At 37.9% G+C, this 22,277-nt stretch overlaps 1 protein-coding gene across 2 annotated transcripts; it reads left to right on the top strand.

Moving 5' to 3' along the window:
• The first annotated feature begins 166 nt into the window (after nucleotides 1-166).
• On the top strand, nucleotides 167-21,171 carry LOC140145868 (uncharacterized). 2 transcript variants are annotated; one of them, XM_072167562.1, is made up of 4 exons: nucleotides 167-302; nucleotides 15,486-15,797; nucleotides 17,468-17,662; nucleotides 19,826-21,171. In XM_072167562.1, the coding sequence occupies exons 2-4, from the start codon at nucleotides 15,530-15,532 to the stop codon at nucleotides 19,945-19,947; spliced, it is 585 nt and encodes a 194-aa protein (XP_072023663.1). In that variant the 5' UTR covers nucleotides 167-302; nucleotides 15,486-15,529; the 3' UTR covers nucleotides 19,948-21,171. The 2 variants fall into 2 exon arrangements, with proteins under 2 accessions (XP_072023663.1, XP_072023662.1); XM_072167561.1 differs by having other exon boundaries at nucleotides 173-297.
• The last annotated feature ends 1,106 nt before the right edge of the window (nucleotides 21,172-22,277 follow it).

The raw sequence follows: 22,277 nt of genomic DNA, 5'->3' as shown, positions 1-22,277 counted from the left end.
ATTTTCAATAAAGAATGTAACATTGTGCATTTTATTTGATAATTTTTACTGAACAAAAAACACAAACATATGGGCGTGTACGCATGCCTAGATCAATTTAAAGAAAGTTTGTTGACCCATGACCTCATTCTGACATGTGGTTTTATCATTGATGTTTGTTTACTTTCTGAAACAGCGGGCCATTCTATCGGGGACGTTCTTTGACCTGGATTGGAGAAATCGGAACCATGGTTGGACTTCGATCAGATCTATTGTAACTATTAAAAATAGATATTCGAAGAGAATGACGAACTTTTGGTAAGGTAGGGGTATTCATAATTTGTATTGATTTGAATTATTATTGGTGCAAGCTTAAGCTTGCATGCATGCAGCTCAGGCATCCATGTCATGTGTGTCACTGACACTGTCAGCAGACTCAGCTGACATTACAAGGTGGCCTGTATGCTTTTTGTACGATGACCCCATAAAATGTTCATAATCCCTGATAATAGCTGGCACGCGACACCCGACGGGATAATTACTTTACCACACAAGAATTTTGGAGTCGAATTTAAGTCAAGAAATTCGACTCCAAAACACCCCGAGGTCAGATTTATTTTTAGCCGACCGTTAGCTCTGCGGCCTTGTGGCCGTCTCCTCCATTCAGTTTACACTGTGTACTGTAGCATAGGGCTGTACTGTACATGTTCAGCACTTGTCCACACACACACACACCCTTTCGTGATTTGCTGTCTCACACAGCTCAGTTCCTTGCATTTCGTTGTTTTATATTTTCACATTTTTAACTGATTTTAATTACACCATATTCCTTACATTTTATAATGTGAAGACAGTAATAATATTTTATGTATATTATTGCAATGAAAAAAAAAAATTATTCAGATTAAAGCATGTTTTAATTTTTTTAAAGCAAAGTGTGAATATTTTTCACAGAAAGATTGGCATTTAGGCCTACTAGGCAATTTTATTTTAAGAAATAATAAGGCCGAGTAAAAAAATACATGTTTCTCGTCCGCTCCCTCCTCCTTTATTGAAGATTTTTCTTTTTATTTTATTTTGTAAACTCTCAATTATAACTTGTTGAAAAAGATGTTTCATAAGTTGAAACTTATTTTACAGCTTTGTAAATGCAAAATACATCATTGGGGTCACTAGAGGGGCCACAACGACATCGCCTGGCTAATAATTACCTGGTACAGCAGGGATACTAAAATAAATACCCAGGATCGATACACGTGAATTTGCTATGCACGAGTTTGATATGAGAAGAAAATCTATGGATACCGTGTAGAAAATGATGATTATCTCCCGTAAATGATTTCGTATAAAGAAGCCAGATGTGGTTCCTTGCACATGAATATATATTTTGAACAGATGTGATAGTCGATATGTATAATGACCATGCGTGGCGGTGGATTCAATCTACCATGGCGATTTCTGCCATGAAGATATCGGGGCGATGACACTGTGGGGCCTACCTCTCAAAACAATAAAATAAAAATGGCCTCCTCCTTTTACTCAGATATCAATCTGTATGTCGAATACCCAAAATGTTAATCAGTGATATGGGTAGGCCTACTAGGCCTATTATAGGCCTACTTGCGCAATGTGTGGCGATTCTTCATCATAACGTCACCTGCGAGACCCCAGTAGATAAAGTAGTCAAGTGCCATTTTGACGAAATTATGTTATTGGCAGATTATAAGTCACTAGGGTCAAACATTTTTGTTGTTGAAAATTTGGGTCGATTTGACCCCCTACAAGTAGGGGTCACTTAAGGGGTCAAATTGGGTCAAAATTTAAAAATGGTCCGATTTGGTTAGCAGTTATAGGGTCGAGGTCAATCAAAGGTCAAACGAGGTCAAATTTTCAACAACATCCGATTTGCATAAATGATACACAAAATTGTTCTTCTCGATATGGGCATTTTAAAAATGTATACTTTTAACTATTATTAACTTTCAATTTTGTGAAAAATGCAATTGTTTAAATCTGAACCATGGTTTTAGTGGAAAAAGTAGTCAAGTACAAAATACTGATTATTGATTATAAAAAATCAATAAATGACAAATCGTTGATTGATAGCTACATTAAGTACAATTCATTACAGCAAGTTTTATACAAAAATATCTCAGTTTGAGGTCAATAGAAACAATTCATAACTTTAAACCCACTTTTCTCGAAACTGTTATTTTGGCACTTAACTACTTTATCCACTAAGGTCTTCACTGTTACAAATACGATGCCACCGCTGAATAGCAAATGGAGCCTACGGGTTTCCAAGACTGTGTTTTTCCAGTATTTAATCTCCCTATGGGTAATATTGGTAGGCCTACATGGTCAGCTAAATATACTCTCTGTCGTACGACGAAGTTTCATTTAATTTCTTAACTGGTGTTTAAATAAAGAATATCTGGATTCCAAATAAAAGATAAAACTGACCAAGCACGTTGCTTAATATCTCAATATCTTAGGCCTAAAAAATGTTTGATTACGGAACATAAAAAAAAAATAGGTAGGTCGGGCCTAATTTTAGGGTCGGTCGGGTTACGCCAGTCAAACAATTTTTGGCCTTACGACGAAGCAAAGGAACCTGTATGAAAGAAATTAATAATATAATATTCTATTAAAAAGTAAGCAGAATTTCAACACAGCGCAGCGGCATTAGGATGGCCTCATTTCCATATAGAATTATTATATCAGAATAACCAATTTTATTGCCCCGTCGTTGACACATTGGAATTTTTTGGTCTTTATAAAAGACCATTCAAAAACTGGTGGAAACAGATAGATATTCCTTTTATTTAATACTTTTGCAAGCAGATCAATATGAGACAATTTTTATCATAGAAATTTTGCCCCCCATGGAGTTGAAATTTTGACATTTGACCTTTTCCCTATAACTCAAAAAATGTACATCGGAGATATGTCGAACTATAGTTTTTCTGAATCCATTTGACGAGAGCAATACATTGGTATGGTTTTCAGGAGGATTTGATCAAATTTGACCGGGAGCCACTCACATAAACTGTACGCATGCGTGAACAAAAAACAAGGAATATGGGGTGGGTTTTTTTAGGCAAGGCAAGTTACGCGAGTGACGCATTTAGGGTCTAAAAACACTGATTATCAAGAAAAAGGGTAGTTTTCTGAAACTGATCAACTTGTTTAGGGTACCGTTTCACATTTTTAGTAAATTACGAGTCCAAAAAGGGTACAACCTTATGTGCTAACATTTTCAAGTATACCACGCAACACATGCGCTGCTCTTACAAAATGTGCTACCCTTGTCCAATATACCAAGCTATGCATGTGCTGCCCATTAATAATCTTTTTTACACACTTGACCTATATACCATTATGCATATGTGCTGCCCATCAACCATTTTTGCTACAATTGCCAATATTATATATAGCACACTATACGTGTGCTACCGTTAAAAAAATCTGTGCTACCCTTGAAATTTTTGTGGTAATCTCTTCCAATCTAGCACGCTACATGTACATGTGCTACACATCCAGATTCTCATTCACGGCTTACCACCGCGGCAGATTACCTTCGCGGCTACACCTGGTGTAGCCCTGAAGCTACACCTTAATAGAGCTACTCTGAAGCTACTCCAAGTAGCTACACCTTAGCAAACCCATAGTGGATACACCATATCAGAGCTACTTCGCTGTTACTCCATCCATTGTCTGTCTAGAAGCCAACTCCGGTGCTACACTAGTGCCAACTTCTGGACACGCCATATCAGAGCTACTCCAAGGGTACTCTTAAGAAGCTACTCTGAAGTACATCTGATAGCTGTCAGCCACGAGCCAACCCTGGAGTAACACCGAAGTCAGCTCCGGTGTACAACCGCAGCCAAACGGGTCATTGACCGGCAGCGGTAAACAACTCGCCGAACGCGTAATCGGCCGCGTACTAGTGCGCGTACCTAGCTATTTTTAGCAAAGCGAACGTTTGTTGTTTTGATTAATTGATTGACCATGTTTGTACGTTCATACATACGCGTTATATAACAGCATATGTGATTGGTCGATAGGCGGGCATAAACAACGTTTATGCCCTGCTTTCTGGTCGTAAACAAGCCGCGTCAGAACCGATGAACGCTCGCGAGTCGGATATATGCGCGTATACGCGCGAGCTATTTACGCAAAGCGCGAATGATGTACGCGATGTTCGCGCGCGTCCAAACACGGTGGACTGAGCAAGTAAACGTTTTCTTACAATTAGCAATGGAAAAACTTTTAAAAAGGATAAGAAACTGGCAGTTTTTAGTCTAAAATGACGATATGTTTTAGTTGTGGAGGAAAATAACAGCACGCAGAATGTTCATATATACCATACTTTACATGTGCTGCCCTTAAACAATTTGTGCTACCCTTGTCACATGCCATACATTTGCTACCATACAAAATTGGGCTGCCCTTTCAAAAATTGTGCTACCTTTTCCAATATACCACACAATACATGTGCTGCCCTTTCAAAATTGTGCTAACCTTTTCCAATATACCACACAATACATGTGCTGCCCTTTCAAAATTGTGCTAACCTTTTCCAATATACCACACAATACATGTGCTGCCCTTTCAAAATTTGTGCTACCCTTTTCCTATATGCCACACAATACATGTGCTGCCCTTTCAAAATTTGTGCTACCTTTTCCTATATGCCACACAATACATGTGCTGCCCTTTCAAAATTTGTGCTACCTTTTCCTATATGCCACACAATACATGTGCTGCCCTTTCAAAATTTGTGCTACCCTTTTCCTATATGCCACACAATACATGTGCTGCCCTTTCAAAATTTGTGCTACCTTTTCCCTATATACCACACAATACATGTGCTTCCCTTTCAAAAATTGTGCTACCCTTTTCCTATATACCACACAATACATGTGCTGCCCTTTCAAAAAATTGTGCTACCCTTTTCCAATATACCACACAATACATGTGCTGCCCTTTCAAAAACTGTGCTACCCTTTTCCAATATATCACACAATACATGTGCTGCCCTTTCAAAAATTGTGCTAAAAATTGTGCTACCCTTTTCCAATATACCACACAATACATGTGCTGCCCTTTCAAAAATTGTGCTACCCTTTTCCAATATACCACACAATACATGTGCTGCCCTTTCAAAATTTGTGCTACCCTTTTCCTATATGCCACACAATACATGTGCTGCCCTTTCAAAATTTGTGCTACCTTTTCCTATATGCCACACAATACATGTGCTGCCCTTTCAAAATTTGTGCTACCCTTTTCCTATATGCCACACAATACATGTGCTGCCCTTTCAAAATTTGTGCTACCCTTTTCCTATATGCCACACAATACATGTGCTGCCCTTTCAAAATTTGTGCTACCTTTTCCTATATACCACACAATACATGTGCTTCCCTTTCAAAAATTGTGCTACCTTTTTCCAATCTATGACACAATACATGTGCTGCCCTTTCAAAAATTGTGCTACCTTTTCCAATATACCACACAATACATGTGCTGCCCTTTCAAAACTGTGCTACCCTTTTCCAATATATCACACAATACATGTGCTGCCCTATCAAAAATTGTGCTACCCTTTTCCAATATACCACACAATACATGTGCTGCCCTTTCAAAATTGTGTTACCCTTTTCCAATATACCACACAATACATGTGCTGTCCTTTCAAAAATTGTGCTACCCTTTTCCTATATACCACACAATACATGTGCTGCCCTTTCAAAATTTGTGCTACCCTTTTCCAATATACCACACAATACATGTGCTGCCCTTTCAAAAACTGTGCTACCCTTTTCCAATATACCACACAATACATGTGCTGCCCTTTCAAAAACTGTGCTACCCTTTTCCAATATATCACACAATACATGTGCTGCCCTATCAAAATTTGTGCTACCCTTTTCCAATATACCACACAATACATGTGCTGCCCTTTCAAAAATTGTGCTCTACCCTTTTCCAATATACCACACAATACATGTGCTGTCCTTTCAAAAATTGTGCTACCCTTTTCCAATATACAACACAATACATGTGCTGCCCTTTCAAAAATTGTGCTACGCTTTTCCAATATACCAAACAATACATGTGCTGCCCTTTCAAAAATTGTGCTACCATTTTCCAATATATCACACAATACATGTGCTGCCCTTTCAAAAATTGTTCTACCCTTTTCCTATATACCACACAATACATGTGCTGGCCTTTCAAAATTTGTGCTAACCTTTTCCAATATACCACACAATATATGTGCTGCCCTTTCAAAAATTGTGCTACCCTTTTCCAATATACCACACAATACATGTGCTGCCCTTTCAAAAATTGTGCTACTCTAACTCTTTTCCTTTATACCACACAATACATGTGCTGCCCTTTCAAAATTTGTGCTACCCTTTTCCAATATACCACACAATACATGTGCAGCCCTTTCAAAAATTGTGCTACCCTTTTCCAATATACCACACAATACATGTGCTGCCCTTTCAAAAATTGTGCTACCCTTTTCCTATATAGCACACAATACATGTGCTGCCCTTTCAGAAATTGTGCTACCTTTTCCAATATACCACACAATACATGTGCTGCCCTTTCAAAATTGTGCTACCCTTTTCCAATATACCACACAATATATGTGCTGCCCTTTCAAAAATTGTGCTAACCTTTTCCAATATGCCACACAATACATGTGCTGCCCTTTCAAAATTGTGCTACTCTAACTCTTTTCCTTTATACCACACAATACATGTGCTGCCCTTTCAAAAATTGTGCTACCCTTTTCCAATATACCACACAATACATGTGCAGCCCTTTCAAAAATTGTGCTACCCTTTTCCAATATGGCCGTGTGTTTTGAACTCGCCACCCTTAGCGTTACATCACAAATATTATGAATTTTTACACCAATCAAGTTTCAAATTAGAATATCTACACAATTATCAACCCTAAACTAGCAAAAGTATACATTTTTGAAAAGCTGAAGGCATAAGCAATTCAAATATACACATTTCAACTCATTGTACAGGGTGACCTTGAAGTTATACAGGGTGGAATACAAAAAAAACAAATAAAAAATGGGTCACTTAATGCATTGCTTATTACTAACTTGCAGTTATAAACTGAAAGTAAACAACATTGATTTGGTTAGAGGTTAGTGGTATCCTACTGAATGGGGAAAAAAAAAAAAATCACAGCTGTTTGGTAATCTCAGAATACAGGGTGTCCCAAAATATGTTCAAATTTTTTTACAATTCAACATATTTTGAACTGAAACATTTTACCCCTAACCCATACAGAAAAAAGTAAGTCCATATTTAGATTCCTCATCAAATTTCCTCTCAGAAAATGTATACTTTGACTATGATAGGATAAGTAATTAAATATTTACAGCAACTTTTAGATTTTGAAGACATCCGCATTGCTTACTACAGTGTTTAATATGAAAACGGGTAGTTTTGTACATAAAAGTTTGTATTTTATAGACTAAACCAATCATAAAGAGTTCAAAATGATTAAAAACAATTAGCATAATTCATAACCTTTCACAAGAGCTCTTAACCATGCCTGTAGCCCATATGGATGCAAAGATATGATCAGTTGATTCAACGTGCACACACAAAATCTATATTTCTCATAGACTTTGTACATACCGCCACCGCCACAACCGCCACCGCCACAACAACCACCTCGGCCATTCTGAACTCAAAAATTATAACTCCACTATCTTAGCTGATAAACAATTCTCCTTTGGAGGTCTGTTAGGTCACTCATTTAGCTACAAAATGACACCAAACACACTACAATACCTTTTGTTTAAGCAGAGATATAACAATTTGAACGAGTCTCGATTTGGAAAAGCGTAACAAAACCACCATTTTTGGGTGGCGAGTTCAAAACGCGTGGCCATATACCACACAATACATGTGCTGCCCTTTCAAAAATTGTGCTACCCTTTTCCTATATAGCACACAATACATGTGCTGCCCTTTCAGAAATTGTGCTACCCTTTTCCAATATACCACACAATACATGTGCTGCCCTTTCAAAAATTGTGCTACCCTTTTCCAATATACCACACAATACATGTGCTGCCCTTTCTAACATTGTGCTACCATTTTCCAATATATCACACAATACATGTAAAGCTGCCCTTTCAAAAATTGTGCTACCCTTTTCCTATATACCACACAATACATGTGCTGCCTTTCAAAAATTGTGCCCTTTTCCTATATACCACACAATACATGTGCTGCCCTTTCAAAATTTGTGCTACCCTTTCCAAACTTGTGCTACCCTTTTCCTATATACCACACAATACATGTGCTGCCCTTTCAAAATTTGTGCTAACCTTTTCCAATATACCACACAATAGATGTGCTGTCATTTCAAAAATTGTCCTACCCTTTTCCTATATACCACACCATACATGTGCTGCCCTTTCAAAAATTGTGCTACCCTTTTCCAATATATCACACAATACATGTGCTGCCCTTTCAAAAATTGTTCTACCCTTTTCCAATATACCACACAATACATGTGCTGCCCTTTCAAAAATTGTGCTACCCTTTTCCAATATACCACACAATTCATGTGCTGCCCTTTCAAAAATTGTGCTAGCCTTTTCCTATATACCACACAATACATGTGCTGCCCTTTCAGAAATTGTGCTACCCTTTTCCAATATACCACACAATACATGTGCTGCCCTTTAAAAAATTGTGCTACCCTTTTCCAATATACCACACAATACATGTGCTGCCCTTTAAAAATTGTGCTACCTTTTCCTATATACCACACAATACATGAGCTGCCCTTTAATGATACGGCGACCGCCGAGATATACCACACAATTCATGTGCTGCCCTTTCAAAAATTGTGCTAGCCTTTTCCTATATAGCACACAATACATGTGCTGCCCTTTCAGAAATTTCAGTCATAATTTTCTGAGGTTATGTAAAATACATTTTTCTTAGATTTTAACCAAAATGTTATGGAAATGTCAAATTTTTATTAGAAATCAAAAGGTTTAAGCCTTGAAACATTATTTTACTGGAATTTAAGTTGCTTCTATGCATGATTTCAGTAAACAGAAACATATTTAAGTGGTTTGAAATTTTGACCCAAAAAATCAAAAGTTACACCCTTTACTGTGAAAATGACCATATACCACACAATACATGTGCTGCCCTTTCAAAATTGTGCTAGCCTTTTCCTATATACCACACAATACATGTGCTGCCCTTTCAAAAATTGTGCTACCCTTTTCCAATATACCACACAATACATGTGCTGCCCTTTCAAAAATTGTCCTAGCCTTTTCCTATATAGCACACAATACATGTGCTGCCCTTTCAACAATTGTGCTACCCTTTTCCTATATAGCACACAATACATGTGCTGCCCTTTCAGAAATTGTGCTACCCTTTTCCTATATACCACACAATACATGTGCTGCCCTTTCAAAAATTGTGCTACCCTTTTTCAATATACCACACAATACATGTGCTGCCCTTTCAAAAATTGTGCTACCCTTTTCCTATATAGCACACAATACATGTGCTGCCCTTTCAAAAATTGTGCTACCCTTTTCCTATATACCACAAAATACATGTGCCCATATTTCAACCTGATTTCAACTAACTTTTAGGTTGAAATCGGGTTGAAATCAGGTTAGATTGAAACTTCGACGCTCTGTCAACGTTGATTCAACGGCGAAATCCTAACCTGTGCCAACTGGGTAAACACGATAAATAGCATTTTCATATTTGAACCATTGTAAAATATTTAAGAACTTCAGGATTTGATTCTGCACTTTGCGAATTCGATTGAACATTTTTCCATTTTGTTTTCGCATAATATTATTTTGTATTTCCAAATAGGCTCTGAATTAAAGGCTACGTGAAGTTGGCTGCACAATTTGCAAAATTTGCTGCACAATGTGCGAAATTGGGTGCACTTTTTAGAATTTTGAATGCGTATTAAATGAAATAGATTGAACATTCGCTTAATTGAAATCGAGAATGTAAGCGTTCATTCAATTTCAGCGAAAAGGAATGTCACTTATACTAAACTGAACGACCAAAGTTCGAAATTGGACGGAAAACCTATATTAATAATAATAATAACACTACTAATAATAATAATAATAATAATAATAATAATAATAATAATAATAATTAACGTGGGACCGTGGGACTACTTTCATCTAAAACCCACCCACCCCGCCCCCATACACGTAGTAATACAGTAAATAAGGAAAATGGCCCCATGTAGGAGTACATACAACAATGTATAAAAGAAGGTCCTCCATAGGACTACTTTCATCTAACAACCACCCTCCACCCCAAACACGTAGGACTACTCAGTAAATAATAAAGAAAATGGCCCCTGTAGGACTACATGCAACAAAGTATAAAAAGGTCCCCCGTGGGACTACTTTCATCTAACACCCAGCCACCCACCCCATACACGTGGGACTACTTAGTAAATAATAAGGAAAATTGGCCCTGTAGGACTACATGCAACAAAGTATAAAAAGGTCCCCCAGAGGGACTACTTTCATCTAACACCCAAACACCCACCCCACCCCATACACGTGGGACTACAGTAATAAGGATATGGGCCCCTGTAGGATTACATGCAACAAAATATAAAAAAGGTCCTCCGTGAGAACTACTTTCATGTAACACCCACCTACCCACCCCATACACGTGGGACTACTCAGTAAATAATAATAAGGAAAATGGGCTACTGTACTGTAGGACTTCATGCAACAAAGTGTAAAAAAGGTCCCCTGTAGGACTACTTTCATCTAACACCCACCCACCCCACCCTATACACGTGGGACTACAGTAAATAAGGAAATTGGCCCCAGATGATTTCATGCAACAAAGTATAAAAAAGGTCCTCCGTGAGGACTACTTTCATCTTAAACCCACCCACCTACCCCATACACGTGGGACTACTTAATAAATAATAAAAAGAAAAACTGGCCCCTGTAGGACTACATGCAACAAAGTATAAAAAGGTCCCCCAGAGACTACTTTCATCTAACACCCAACCACCCCACACACGCAGGGACTTCAGTTAATAAGGAAAATGGGCCCCTGTAGGGTTACATGCACCAAAGTATAAAAAAGGTCCTCCGTGGGACTACTTTCATCTAACACCCACCCCATGCACGAGGGACTACTCAGTAAAGAATAATAAGAATAACAAAAGAAAACTACATCCACCACCGAGTTTGAGCCCCGTGCATTTAACTACGACGGCCTCATATTGACATTAGCAGTCACATACAAATAGACAAATTATATCTACAGAGAATATCGTATAATAAAGAAACACATTTCACATTGATTCACATTCACACTAATTACTAGCGTACACCCATAAAGTTACACCCAATCCTTTGTTTGCCCTTTTCCTTTTTAAAGGAATTTTTAATTACCGGAGGATTTCAGCATGCGCAGTATATTGGCTCTGATTGGCCCTTGCAACAAGGTCGGTGATATTACAGTAAGCAAAGCAGTCAGGACTTGTGATGCAAACGAAATTGGATACCCCGCTATGCCCCGCGGCCTCTTGGTAGCATATGGTTTCTGCTGAATGTTATTGATTTAACAGGGGCACTAATCCTGCTGCTGACAGATGTACTTAATGGTATACCGAGGTAGCTCGGTATTCGACGCTCCAAAAAGCTTAGACAACACCTTGTAATGGATATCTTGTCTTGTCAACTGACTCAACTATTCAGCAGTTCTGAACTTCTGGTTAACACAGTTATATAATATTACTGACTGTGCATGGATATGGTGTGTGTTTCTGAATGATCATGTTCATGATTCATTGATTGATGTGTTAAAAACTCTCTCATGTGTTCTGACCGTCTTAGCAAGCTTAAATTTGTGCAAAGCCAAGGAAAGGGGCCAATCGTGCTGAGCCTACCTGCATGTCCGACACAGTATAATCATGGATGATCGCCTGGGATGATTGTACACACGCTAGCACTACATGTATACATAGCAGTGTGAAGCTTTTGATGATCATGATAGCGTATTTTCTAGTACCGGTACGGTATAAAAATTATAAACTTGTGTACATCGCCTGTTTTAGTTTTTATTGTGTTTAATTGAACGCACTCTGCACTGGCTGCTGAGGCGATCTGTTGCCGAGATGGCAAACATTTGACGCGGTGTTACTGTTACATTGTAACTGTTTATAGCTCCGACTTTGCAATGGTACTAGCTCGGCAAAGCAGGTTGACTTACTTTATGACTTATGTTACAGCAATACTAGCAAAATCAGGTTCCTGGCCGGCTGGCCCTGGCTGAAGCTAGCTTCACAACGCAAACTTATAAAACCAGGCAAAACAGATGTGTCATTTATCGGTGACATTTTCGTTTAATATTGTAACGGAACCCCAGTAGGCACCTCAGTAGGCCTACTATTGCTAATATTGAAAACCATCATTTGAACTTCGGCAGCGCTAATCATATTTTTATCATATTTTATAATCTATTCATTTCACTCTTTATTTCATTTGCTTAGGTATCGCGTGCTTGCTTTGCAGGCGCAGCGCGTACGCAAATTGCGCGACCCAAATTGCTTGCGCGATATAGAAATGAAATGCCGATCGTGTTGTTTTGGAACGGCTGAGTTGCGGCCCAGGCTTTGTACCGGTGGACGTGTTTTCATGTCTTGCAACTCAAAGCACTTTCGGTATGACATTCGAAGATTCGCTGATCCTTTTAGGATCAGCTACGTGAGTGTTGTAATAATTCGTAATGATTCGTATTTAATATAATATCTGACTAGAAATGTGCTTTTAATTTACTTATAATTTTTGTAATTGTATACTTTTGGATCACGGAGACTCAGTAAGCGCGGATTAATTCCGAGTGAGTTCTTGCTTATGGCGTGATCAGGTTTTTGGCTTTTCTATTTTTAACTTCAGTCAGATAAATAAAATACGCATCGTCAATAAAACATAAATCATTAATTTCTTTAGTTAATTCATCTCATTAATTGTCACGATTTTCTAATCAATACGTCGGCCTTTTAATAAATAATAATATAATAAATGTATTTGAGAGATCGGCGATAGAGTCCGATACTCTAAATTTAGTCAATTTGAGCGTGGGAATTTACAGCGATCAGCTGTTCATTTGTAAACAAACCCACAATGATTTTATAAGTGAAGCTTTTATGCCGATGCCCTCGTGACTTTTACAGGATGAAGTGACTGATTTTAGTGATTAAATAATGTCGTTATTTTGCTGATAATATCAGTGATGAGATTGGAATTGTAAACTTGATACGTGAATATTGAATATATTGTTGTGCATTGTGAAGCTTACAGTTTATGCTGGGAAACCAGTACAATATAATATTGCTAATTTTATATGTTGTCATGAGTCACCTTTATTGATCTCATTTCTTTAATTAAGTTACTTAAATTAATTAATTCACAATCCTTGGCAAATCACAATCAATCTTACAACCATTTCATAATCAACGACGACCAGGTATTTATGCCATTCATGATCCTGACATTTAGGCCTATATTTCACATCGATCCTTTGGGACTTTCACGCTACCATATTTAGTCCATATTTGTATTTGTAGGCCAAGGCACATCCGTTTCAATATTGATGCTGCCCTATTGAGCAACTATGGTATAGGTCACTACATGTAGGCGAGGGCGATGTGGCCTAGTGGTCTAAGGCGCTGGACCATTAGGGAGAGTTGAGCGAGGGGTCCATGGTTCGAAACCCCATCCTGCCCGATCCTTGTTGCTCACTCTAAATAGTTCCAATAGGTCGGAAATTTCACAATCATATTCCCTTTCAGTCTAGTAGAATATAATTGTGATATTTCTCCTCGCTCCCACCCACTGTGTAGAGAAAAGAGTAGGGGGATCATCCCCGGGCTTGTTACCTGCACCCTGAGGTCCCAAGGCAGTTAGTAGTTGTGTGTACAGTATTTGGTACCGTAACATCGGGTGGCTTTGGACAATTTTGATGTATTGTCGTAAATATTTTCATAATGATCAGTAGAATTCTGAGTTTCATGTTGGGTTTGGCAAGTACCAATAGAGGACAGTTCATGTCCATAAGGTCAACTCGAGTTTATTTTATTTTACAATTTTTTTGGGGGGGCAAAGTTTGTCCAAAGTCACCCCTGGGTTTGGGGTGACTTTAGACACCATGTAGTCAAGTGCATGTCCAAAGTCACCCCGACCTGAAGAGTAGAGCAATGGAGAGGGTGGAAGTAGTTGTGAGGTGGGTAGGAGCACAGAGGACACTGTTGTGGTGGGGCATGGTCACTGTGGTGTATTTTTAACAAAGTGACAAATTTTTTTGTATTCATTTGTTATATCCAAAGTCACCCCGGAAAGGAAGCCAAACCCTGGGGTGACATTGGACACAGCCTGCTTTTAAATTCTAAAGAGTGGCTAGATATCATAACTATCCAGGTAGGTTCTTGATTCATCTGTGTTTACTATCCAACCAACAGGCTTGAGTTTCCACTCTTATGTTCGGGTAGAGTACCGAAAGTTTGACCACCACAAAAATCCTGTATTTTATGGACCCCGCTAAAAAGTTCTGAAAAACATATAAGATAACACATTATACTGGAAAACTTTAGTAATTTGTAATGTCCATACATTACCACATAAGAACATACAAAAATATTCTTAGAAATATTAAAAGGTAAAACAGCCTACATGAAATAATAGTTTTTCCCATGTGTGTCCAAAGTCACCCCAGTGTCCAAAGTCACCCCATTTTACGGTAGTAGATTAGTTGTGTTCATGTAATGTTGTGATTGTGAAATGGTGATATAGATAGATTTACACTGCTGAGCAGTGGTGCACCTGAAATAAGAGGCAGGATTTCCGAATTGATTGATTGATTGTAGACTGAAGCTTTAAAAAAATATGGTACAGCAATAGGACTTTTAGTTCTATTTAAAAATAGACCATTAAGTATAAGTGGCTTCAACAGATTTTATAAGTGCTTGATCAGGTTTGATTCGTTTTATTTTGTGTTTAAATTGAATCAATGGTGCAGCTGTAGATTTGTAAAAACAAGGGTAGCCAGAGATGGGGACAAACTTTTGGACCATCATTCATTTGTTTACAGTGTTTTCTTGGTAAAAGAATAAGTTTGCCTCTCAAACATTTTTATTCTATTCTTTTTTGTTTTAGAAAAAAAGATAAGTGCTATGCATGGTTGGTTTTTGTGTGTGTGTGTACAATACATGTGTATGCTTAGACCACTTTTCTTGTTTTTTGCCGCAATGCAGCCACTTAAAAAAAACAACTTTGCAAAAAAGGCCTAGTATACAGGGCTACATCAGTCTAGGTGCTATGGCTTTCACTTACCTATAGATTCATGTGTGTTTGAGAGACAACTTGACCTTTCCAACACTTATGACAGTGGACCTTTCTCTTAATTCTTCAACTCTAGATTGCATTTCATCATCGTCATCATTCCAACGTACAACCTATAAAATGGCTGCCAACAGCTTCACCATGCAAAGCCCTGCAGGGAACCCCTTCAACACTTCAGGACCCTCGCCATTTCATATCAATACACAGCCACTGAGCAGCAGCTATGGAGTGTCCTCAACTTCTGCTGTCAGTGGGTTGGGAGGACAACAGATGAATGAGGAGGTGTTATGCTCAATGAAAAGGAGGAGAGTGGAAGAGGAAGCTATGGAAGGATCTCCTCTAAGACAATGCCAGTGTGGACAATCGGCTGAAGTTACTGCGTACAGAGGTATGAGTACATTTTGTATATTCATGAGGCAACTGAGTGTTTTTTTATACATATTACCCATCCACATTAGCTAGATCTTTTTCAGGGGGGGGGGCAAAAGGATGGGGTGGGTAAAGCAACTTTCAATGGGGGGGAAAGTTTATGAAAATTGTCAAAAAACAAACTAAAAAATGAAAAAAACATAACAATCTTAAATATCACAGGGGGCAGCTGATGACCCCTTGCTAAGGCTTACTCCCCCCTACCAACCTTGGCTACGCCACTGTTCATCCATATGGATTTGGTATTTTGAAAATATATGTGGTATACCCAGGGATCAATAATAGGACCCCTGATGTTGATAGACATGGGATTCTGATGGTAACTTCAAGTGCATACCAGTTTGCAACAGTTCATTTTTGAATTGCAAAAACTTTCTGGCAAAAACTTTGATCAAAGACAAAGAGCCATTTCAGTTGAAATCCATACCCTCTATCATGCATATCTCTCAAACAGGGGGTGTAAATTTCAGTTGGAGTCACCCATGCATGCTCCATTTGAAATTTACACTCCCTGTATGGAAGATTAAGGTCATGTGTATGTATGTATTTCAACTGTAGTAGCCCAATCAGCACCATAATTGAGGAGAAAGAAAGGACAGTTTACCAACCCAAAGTCCGGGCCCAAAGTGCTACAATTAAACAAGACAACAAAGAAACACAAATCCCGCACGGCACACAACCCAAAAAAAGCAAGGGAATGCACTGGTATGGGATTCGAACCCACAACCTTCCGACCTCTAGACGGACGCTCTATCCATTAGGCCACCATAATTGGTAACTCAATATTTGAATACCCGGTAGTATCACAGGATACATTTTCTTGGTACAGCTCAACTTACCGTACTTTGCCTAACCAGACAGTCCATGCCAAAATTGTTACTACACCTTTACATTTCATCAAATCTCTTTTTGATGTCTGTCATTTTGAACATCACACTTGAAAGATGTATGCTATGTAGAAACTTTATTTTGCAATTTCATAATTTGCATATTAGCATATTTGCAAGAAAAACATGAAAATCAATAAATACCTATATTTTTCACAATTTCAATATTTTATTAGAAATTAAGCATGTAGGCCATTTGTTATGACTTGATGAATGAAGCTGTTAAAACAGATTTTGATATTTTTGCTTATTTTTCCTTTTTTGCCCCAAAATGTGTAAAAATCAACATTTTTGGATGACCTATATTTTCTTTGAATATTTATCAAATTTCTTAATTTAGGTATAATACAGTGCAGAAAAAGATGTCAAAAAAATCTGTTAAAACAGATTTCCAATAAATTGTTCCATTTTCCATTTTGGGTTAAATACTCAATTTTCATGCGCGGGATATTTGAAACACAAAATGAAAACATGTCCATTGCACTTTTTCCTCGAGATGTACTATAATATCAAGGTTACGGATATATTATAATCCCTTCTTATCTTCACTGATCCATCAGATACCTATTGTTATGAATGATCAATGAAAAGGTTCAGAACTGGGCTACTAATGGTCTGTAAAGTATCTATAGTTATTTTCATGACTGTGTCAACTCAAAAATCATGCAAGGTCGAATGTAGGAAAAGTATGATCAGTTGAGCTGTAATCATAAAAATATTTCTTTTATTTCCATCCATGCAGGTAGAAGATTTGTGCCTGTATCAGGATGTGATAAACTCTACCATTCACAGAATGTGAAACCCAAAGGCGAGACCATGTATGTGCCAATGCCAGATGATATACTCATCAATATGAACAATATAGAACAAGTCAGCTTTGGAAAAGGTGTGTTCTTCCTTGGTGATATAAGTGGCAATTATGTCAAGACGGACCAAGGTATGTGTGTGTCATTTTCCAGTTGAAATCCATACACCCCTTATAGAAGACATGCCCTTAATCTCCTACACATGGAATGTGAATTTCAAAAAGGGTTATCTTGATGGTGGATGATTCCATTTGAAATCTACACCCCCTGTGTGGGAGATTAAGGTCATGTCTACCATAGGGGGTGTATGGATTTCAACATGTTTACCAAAGGGGGTGTAGGAGATTAAGGCATGCATGCCCTAAGTTAATCTCTTACACACGGGGCTGGATTTACGTTTTTGGGGGCCCTGTGCCAGGCCAAAATTCGGAGGCCCAAACTCACTGTGAGGAAGGCATGTGCACTCAAGTGGCCAAGTTCTGGTTTACAAAATAAGATTGATTTTATTAGGACATTTGCGCACGAAAAAAGTTAAATTTCAGACAATTTTAGCCCAAAATGAAGGTGAATTTTGCTATGCAATTTTTGGTCCAAAACATTGTGTTTTCAGGCTTAAAAGAAACAATGCACATGGCCACATTGGGGGCCCCCAAAATCCCCATCTGGCCCAATGGTAAATCCGGCCCTGCCTACACATGAAGTGTAAATTTCAAATGGGGTTACCTGAATGGCGGGTGATTCTATTTGAAATCTACACCCCCTATGTGATTAAGGTATTGTCTTCCATAGGGGGTGTATGTAGTTCAACTGGAATAGCCCTTCTATATGGCCATGTGTTTTGAGTTGGGCCGGTAATGCGTTACATGTTTTGGCGAGATGAAAATTGCATGTTTTTTCGTTTAGATATGAATATCTTTCATATATTATACCCAACATATATAAAAGTATACATTTTCTGGCTGCAAATGAAAAAAGGAATCAAAAAATGCACTTTAAATTGACACAGGGTGTAACACTAAGGAGTTATGAAACTGAAAATACCAAATATTTTAGGGAAAAAATGTAAAATTTGACAAATTAAAAAAAAAAAAAAGGTAGCTTCACCCCACATACTTAAAAGTTCCATATTTGAATTCCTCTCAGTCAGAGCTTTAAATACATATATAACATCATAGGGTTCAATAATATTAAAATGATTTTATGCCAGCCTCTTTCAAGGCATATTTTCCCATTGACTTCAATGTATAACCCGAACGGAAAATAAAATATGCAAAATTGCTTCTCAAAGGAAATTAAATTACCTGGAATATGATTGTATGGTGTTATAGTATGCAGTTTAAAGTGAATTGTAAAAATGTAAAAAAAGAAATGGACCTCTTGCATCATATGACCCCTGGGGTCACTTTTATTAAATTTGCTCCTCCTGATCATCCTCCTCCTGATCATCCTCCACCCCGCACATTATGCTAATTAGATGCAAATTATTCAAATGTTAATAACTTTTTACAACTTTTTAAGGTTTACTGTATTGGTCTCATCACAAGCTTTAGTTTGACACCAAATTTAACTACATAGGCTGCATATTAACTGAGAAAATTAAAAAGATGAACCCTAAAATGTCGCGCGCATGTAACATCTCCACCTATTTACTGGCCCAAATCAAAACGCATGGCCATATTGGATTATAATGCATGGGGTCATGGGGACCAAAATAATGCACCTGCAGCATTTTTTATCGCCATGGGCCAGGCTATGCGGTTTAAGGTGAGTGAGTGCAAATGCTCGTGGAGGGCACACTTAAACGTTGCCCATCCGAGTGTGATTTATAGCTCACCTTATAATTCTGCTAGACTCTTTGTAACATTGACAAGTGCAGTATATAGCACACCTGACAGCTCGCTTAACATTTCAAGGAATGGAATTTATTGCATGCCTAGTTTTTTCAAAACTCAAAGCCTGGTGAACTTGAAATTAAATGTACAATAATTTGACCAATCGAGCAATGTAGTACAAGTCTTTGCCTTAGGTACAAAAAGGTTCAAAATCTAATTTAAAAATTTTAATCAATATAATTCACTATAGTATTGAGCAAAAGTTGATAACATTCTGACAGCAGTTCCTTTCTTTTGTTTGTTCTCTCACCCCCTATTTTTCTTTCTCACTTGCAATTTATTTTCTTTTTTGTTTGAGCTATCTTCCTTTTTGTTTTGTGCCTATTTCCTTCCCTTTCTTCTTTTCTTAGCTTCTTTATCTCTTCTTTTATCATTTTGTTTTCCGTTTTTCATTTGTTTTAGGTCACATCATAAATTTATGGCGATATGACACCCCCAACAGACAACTATACATCTCCAGGTCTCTCTTGTTCCTTGACATCATGCTGTTTAATGAGGTCAAAGGGATGCTGCAATGTATGTAAGCTTGTGTGCTTTTGTGATAAGTGTGGCAACATGCAAAACTGTGGACCAATGACAAAGTGTACTGATCAGTTCAGGTGATTATATTGGTAACAGTGCTTTATCTTGGGTGCATATTTTCACCCAACCAGGTGCTTTTTGTGCCATTTTAAATTGTGGTAAGTTGGGCAATATATAGTTGGGCAGTATTGTTTCCTGTTTACTGCCTCAAAATGGCTGAAAGATGAAGTGCCAAATTAATGAAATTATTTTATGCATTTTTGTGACATTGTGTATAATTGTATGTCATGTGTTTTTAAGGTTTGTATTGCTGAGAGCGGACTAATTGTACACGCCCAACTGTCCATTTTTATACCTCTCAAATATGTGTTCTTCTACTATTTCCAATCTTTTATAGTAACAGTGTCCAGAAAGTGTGCAAATATTGCATAAAGATAGTTCAAATTTTACAAATGTTTTCACAAAAATCTTGCATGTTTTGTGTAGATATTTAATTGTTGTGTGAAAACATTGGTGATAGCAAACTTGAATCATTGGGCTATTCCAGTTGAAATCCATATCACCACCTAAAGAAGGCAGTGGAGATTACAAATAGAGACACCCATTCAGATAACCCTATTTGAAATACACACTCCAGGAGAAAAAAAGGTAATCTGTTCCATAGTAGGGGGTGCATGGATTTCAACTGGAATAGCACATATTCTCTTATCTTATCATTATGAGTTGGTGATAGCAAACTTAATTGAACCATTTTCTATCATGACCTTACTATTAAGGTCAGCAATGTGTTTCTGGGATTTTTTGAATTGTGAATCTTACAACAACAGCACTTTACTATTTTTCGTTGGAGCTTAGGGGGAGGGGAGGGGAGGGTGTACTCTTAAATATCATGTCAAGGGCTTAATAGAGCCAGAACTAGCTATGTCCACAATTACATGTTACTCATTTCTGCAACAAATGGATGGTTAATTCTGCCCTCCATAATAAATGCAAGTGACTATGGGGTATATGCATGGTCACTTAAACAGTTAGCATGGTTAGTTAGACGCAAGTGACCATGTACATACCCCAAAGTCACTTACATGTACATTATAGAGCGCAGAATTAACCGTCCATTTGTTGCCGAAATAAGAATGTAATTGTGGACATAGCTAGTTCTGGCTCTAAGCCCTCGATGTGTTACCAGGGGGTTATCATTGTTACCATGGGGGGGGGGCTAACGGGCTTTTACACCAGTAGTCATATAAATGTCATGTCTTGCTAAATATGGAGCTAAAGGTTAGGTATCATTGTGTTACCATATCGGGTGGGGGTGGGGCTGGGGCCTCATGTGTTACAAGGGGGTTATCATTGTGTTATATGGGGGACTTCAATTCACCTCCAAGTCACCATAATTTACGGTAGAAAAGTCAGTGATACCATGGGTTGATCATTGTGTTACCATAGGAGGTAATGGCAACTTACAGGTAAATTGTACCAATGGTAACACAATGATCAACCCATGCTATCACTGACTTTCCTACCGTAAATTATGGTGACTTGGATGTGAAGTGTAACAATATTAGCCTATCCTTTCCCCAATCCTTTTCAGCAAATGGTGCCAGAAATTGGGACCCTAAACGTGGTCCATGAGGACTTAGCTCTAGTATAGAGCCTTAACATTGCCCAATAGCACAAGTAATTTGAGGTCTGACTACTACCATACCACATACAAGCAATCTGAGTTCTGACTGGGCAGCAGTTGCATCTCGATGTCGGCGCTATGCGCCTCCTCACACCTCGGCGCTGCGCGCCTCGATGTCGGCACTACGCGTCTCTACTATTTGGACATCGCGATCCGAGGGAACTGACCAAGTTCTATGTGGACTGTGATGTGAAATTGCTCAAGGATGTAAACATGTTAGGTTTGAGTCCCCCCCCCCCTTGGTGTGGATTTAATCAAAGCTCTGATTGTAATAATTCTACCTCTATTGAGAAGGAAATGACCAAAATCAATTATATCCACTGCCAGTTTTTCTCCCTGGGGTTTTTCTCCTGGGGTTTTTCTCCCTGGGTTTGTCTCCCTGGGGTTGTCTCCCCATTTTTTTTATTTGTTTCTCAAATAATTTTGTATTTTGTTGATATGAATGAAAGAGTCCCACCATTTTAAAGTAACATTTTTAATCTTGAATTGCATGTTTTTGTAAATAATATCAATATCTGAAATATATATTTTAAGTATTCTGTACTCTATATTACCAACTAAATTGTATTTTACGTAAAGATCAAATGTACATAATCATGATTTACATATCAGCTATTTTTCATTCAGAATTAACATTTTTATAAGCAT

The sequence above is a fragment of the Amphiura filiformis genome, chromosome 2 (genome assembly GCF_039555335.1).
Source record: "Amphiura filiformis chromosome 2, Afil_fr2py, whole genome shotgun sequence".
NCBI lineage: Eukaryota > Metazoa > Echinodermata > Ophiuroidea > Amphilepidida > Amphiuridae > Amphiura > Amphiura filiformis.
The sequence above is the reverse complement of the archived record's forward strand: the minus strand, read 5'-3'. Positions and strand labels throughout refer to the sequence as shown.

Coding starts and splice junctions, on each gene's coding strand:
- LOC140145868 (XM_072167562.1), top strand. CDS start 15,530: ATGGCTGCCAACAGCTTCACCATGCAAAGCCCTGCAGGGAACCCCTTC. Junction 15,798..17,467: donor TGAAGTTACTGCGTACAGAG/GTATGAGTACAT, acceptor CCATCCATGCAG/GTAGAAGATTTGTGCCTGTA. Junction 17,663..19,825: donor TTATGTCAAGACGGACCAAG/GTATGTGTGTGT, acceptor CATTTGTTTTAG/GTCACATCATAAATTTATGG.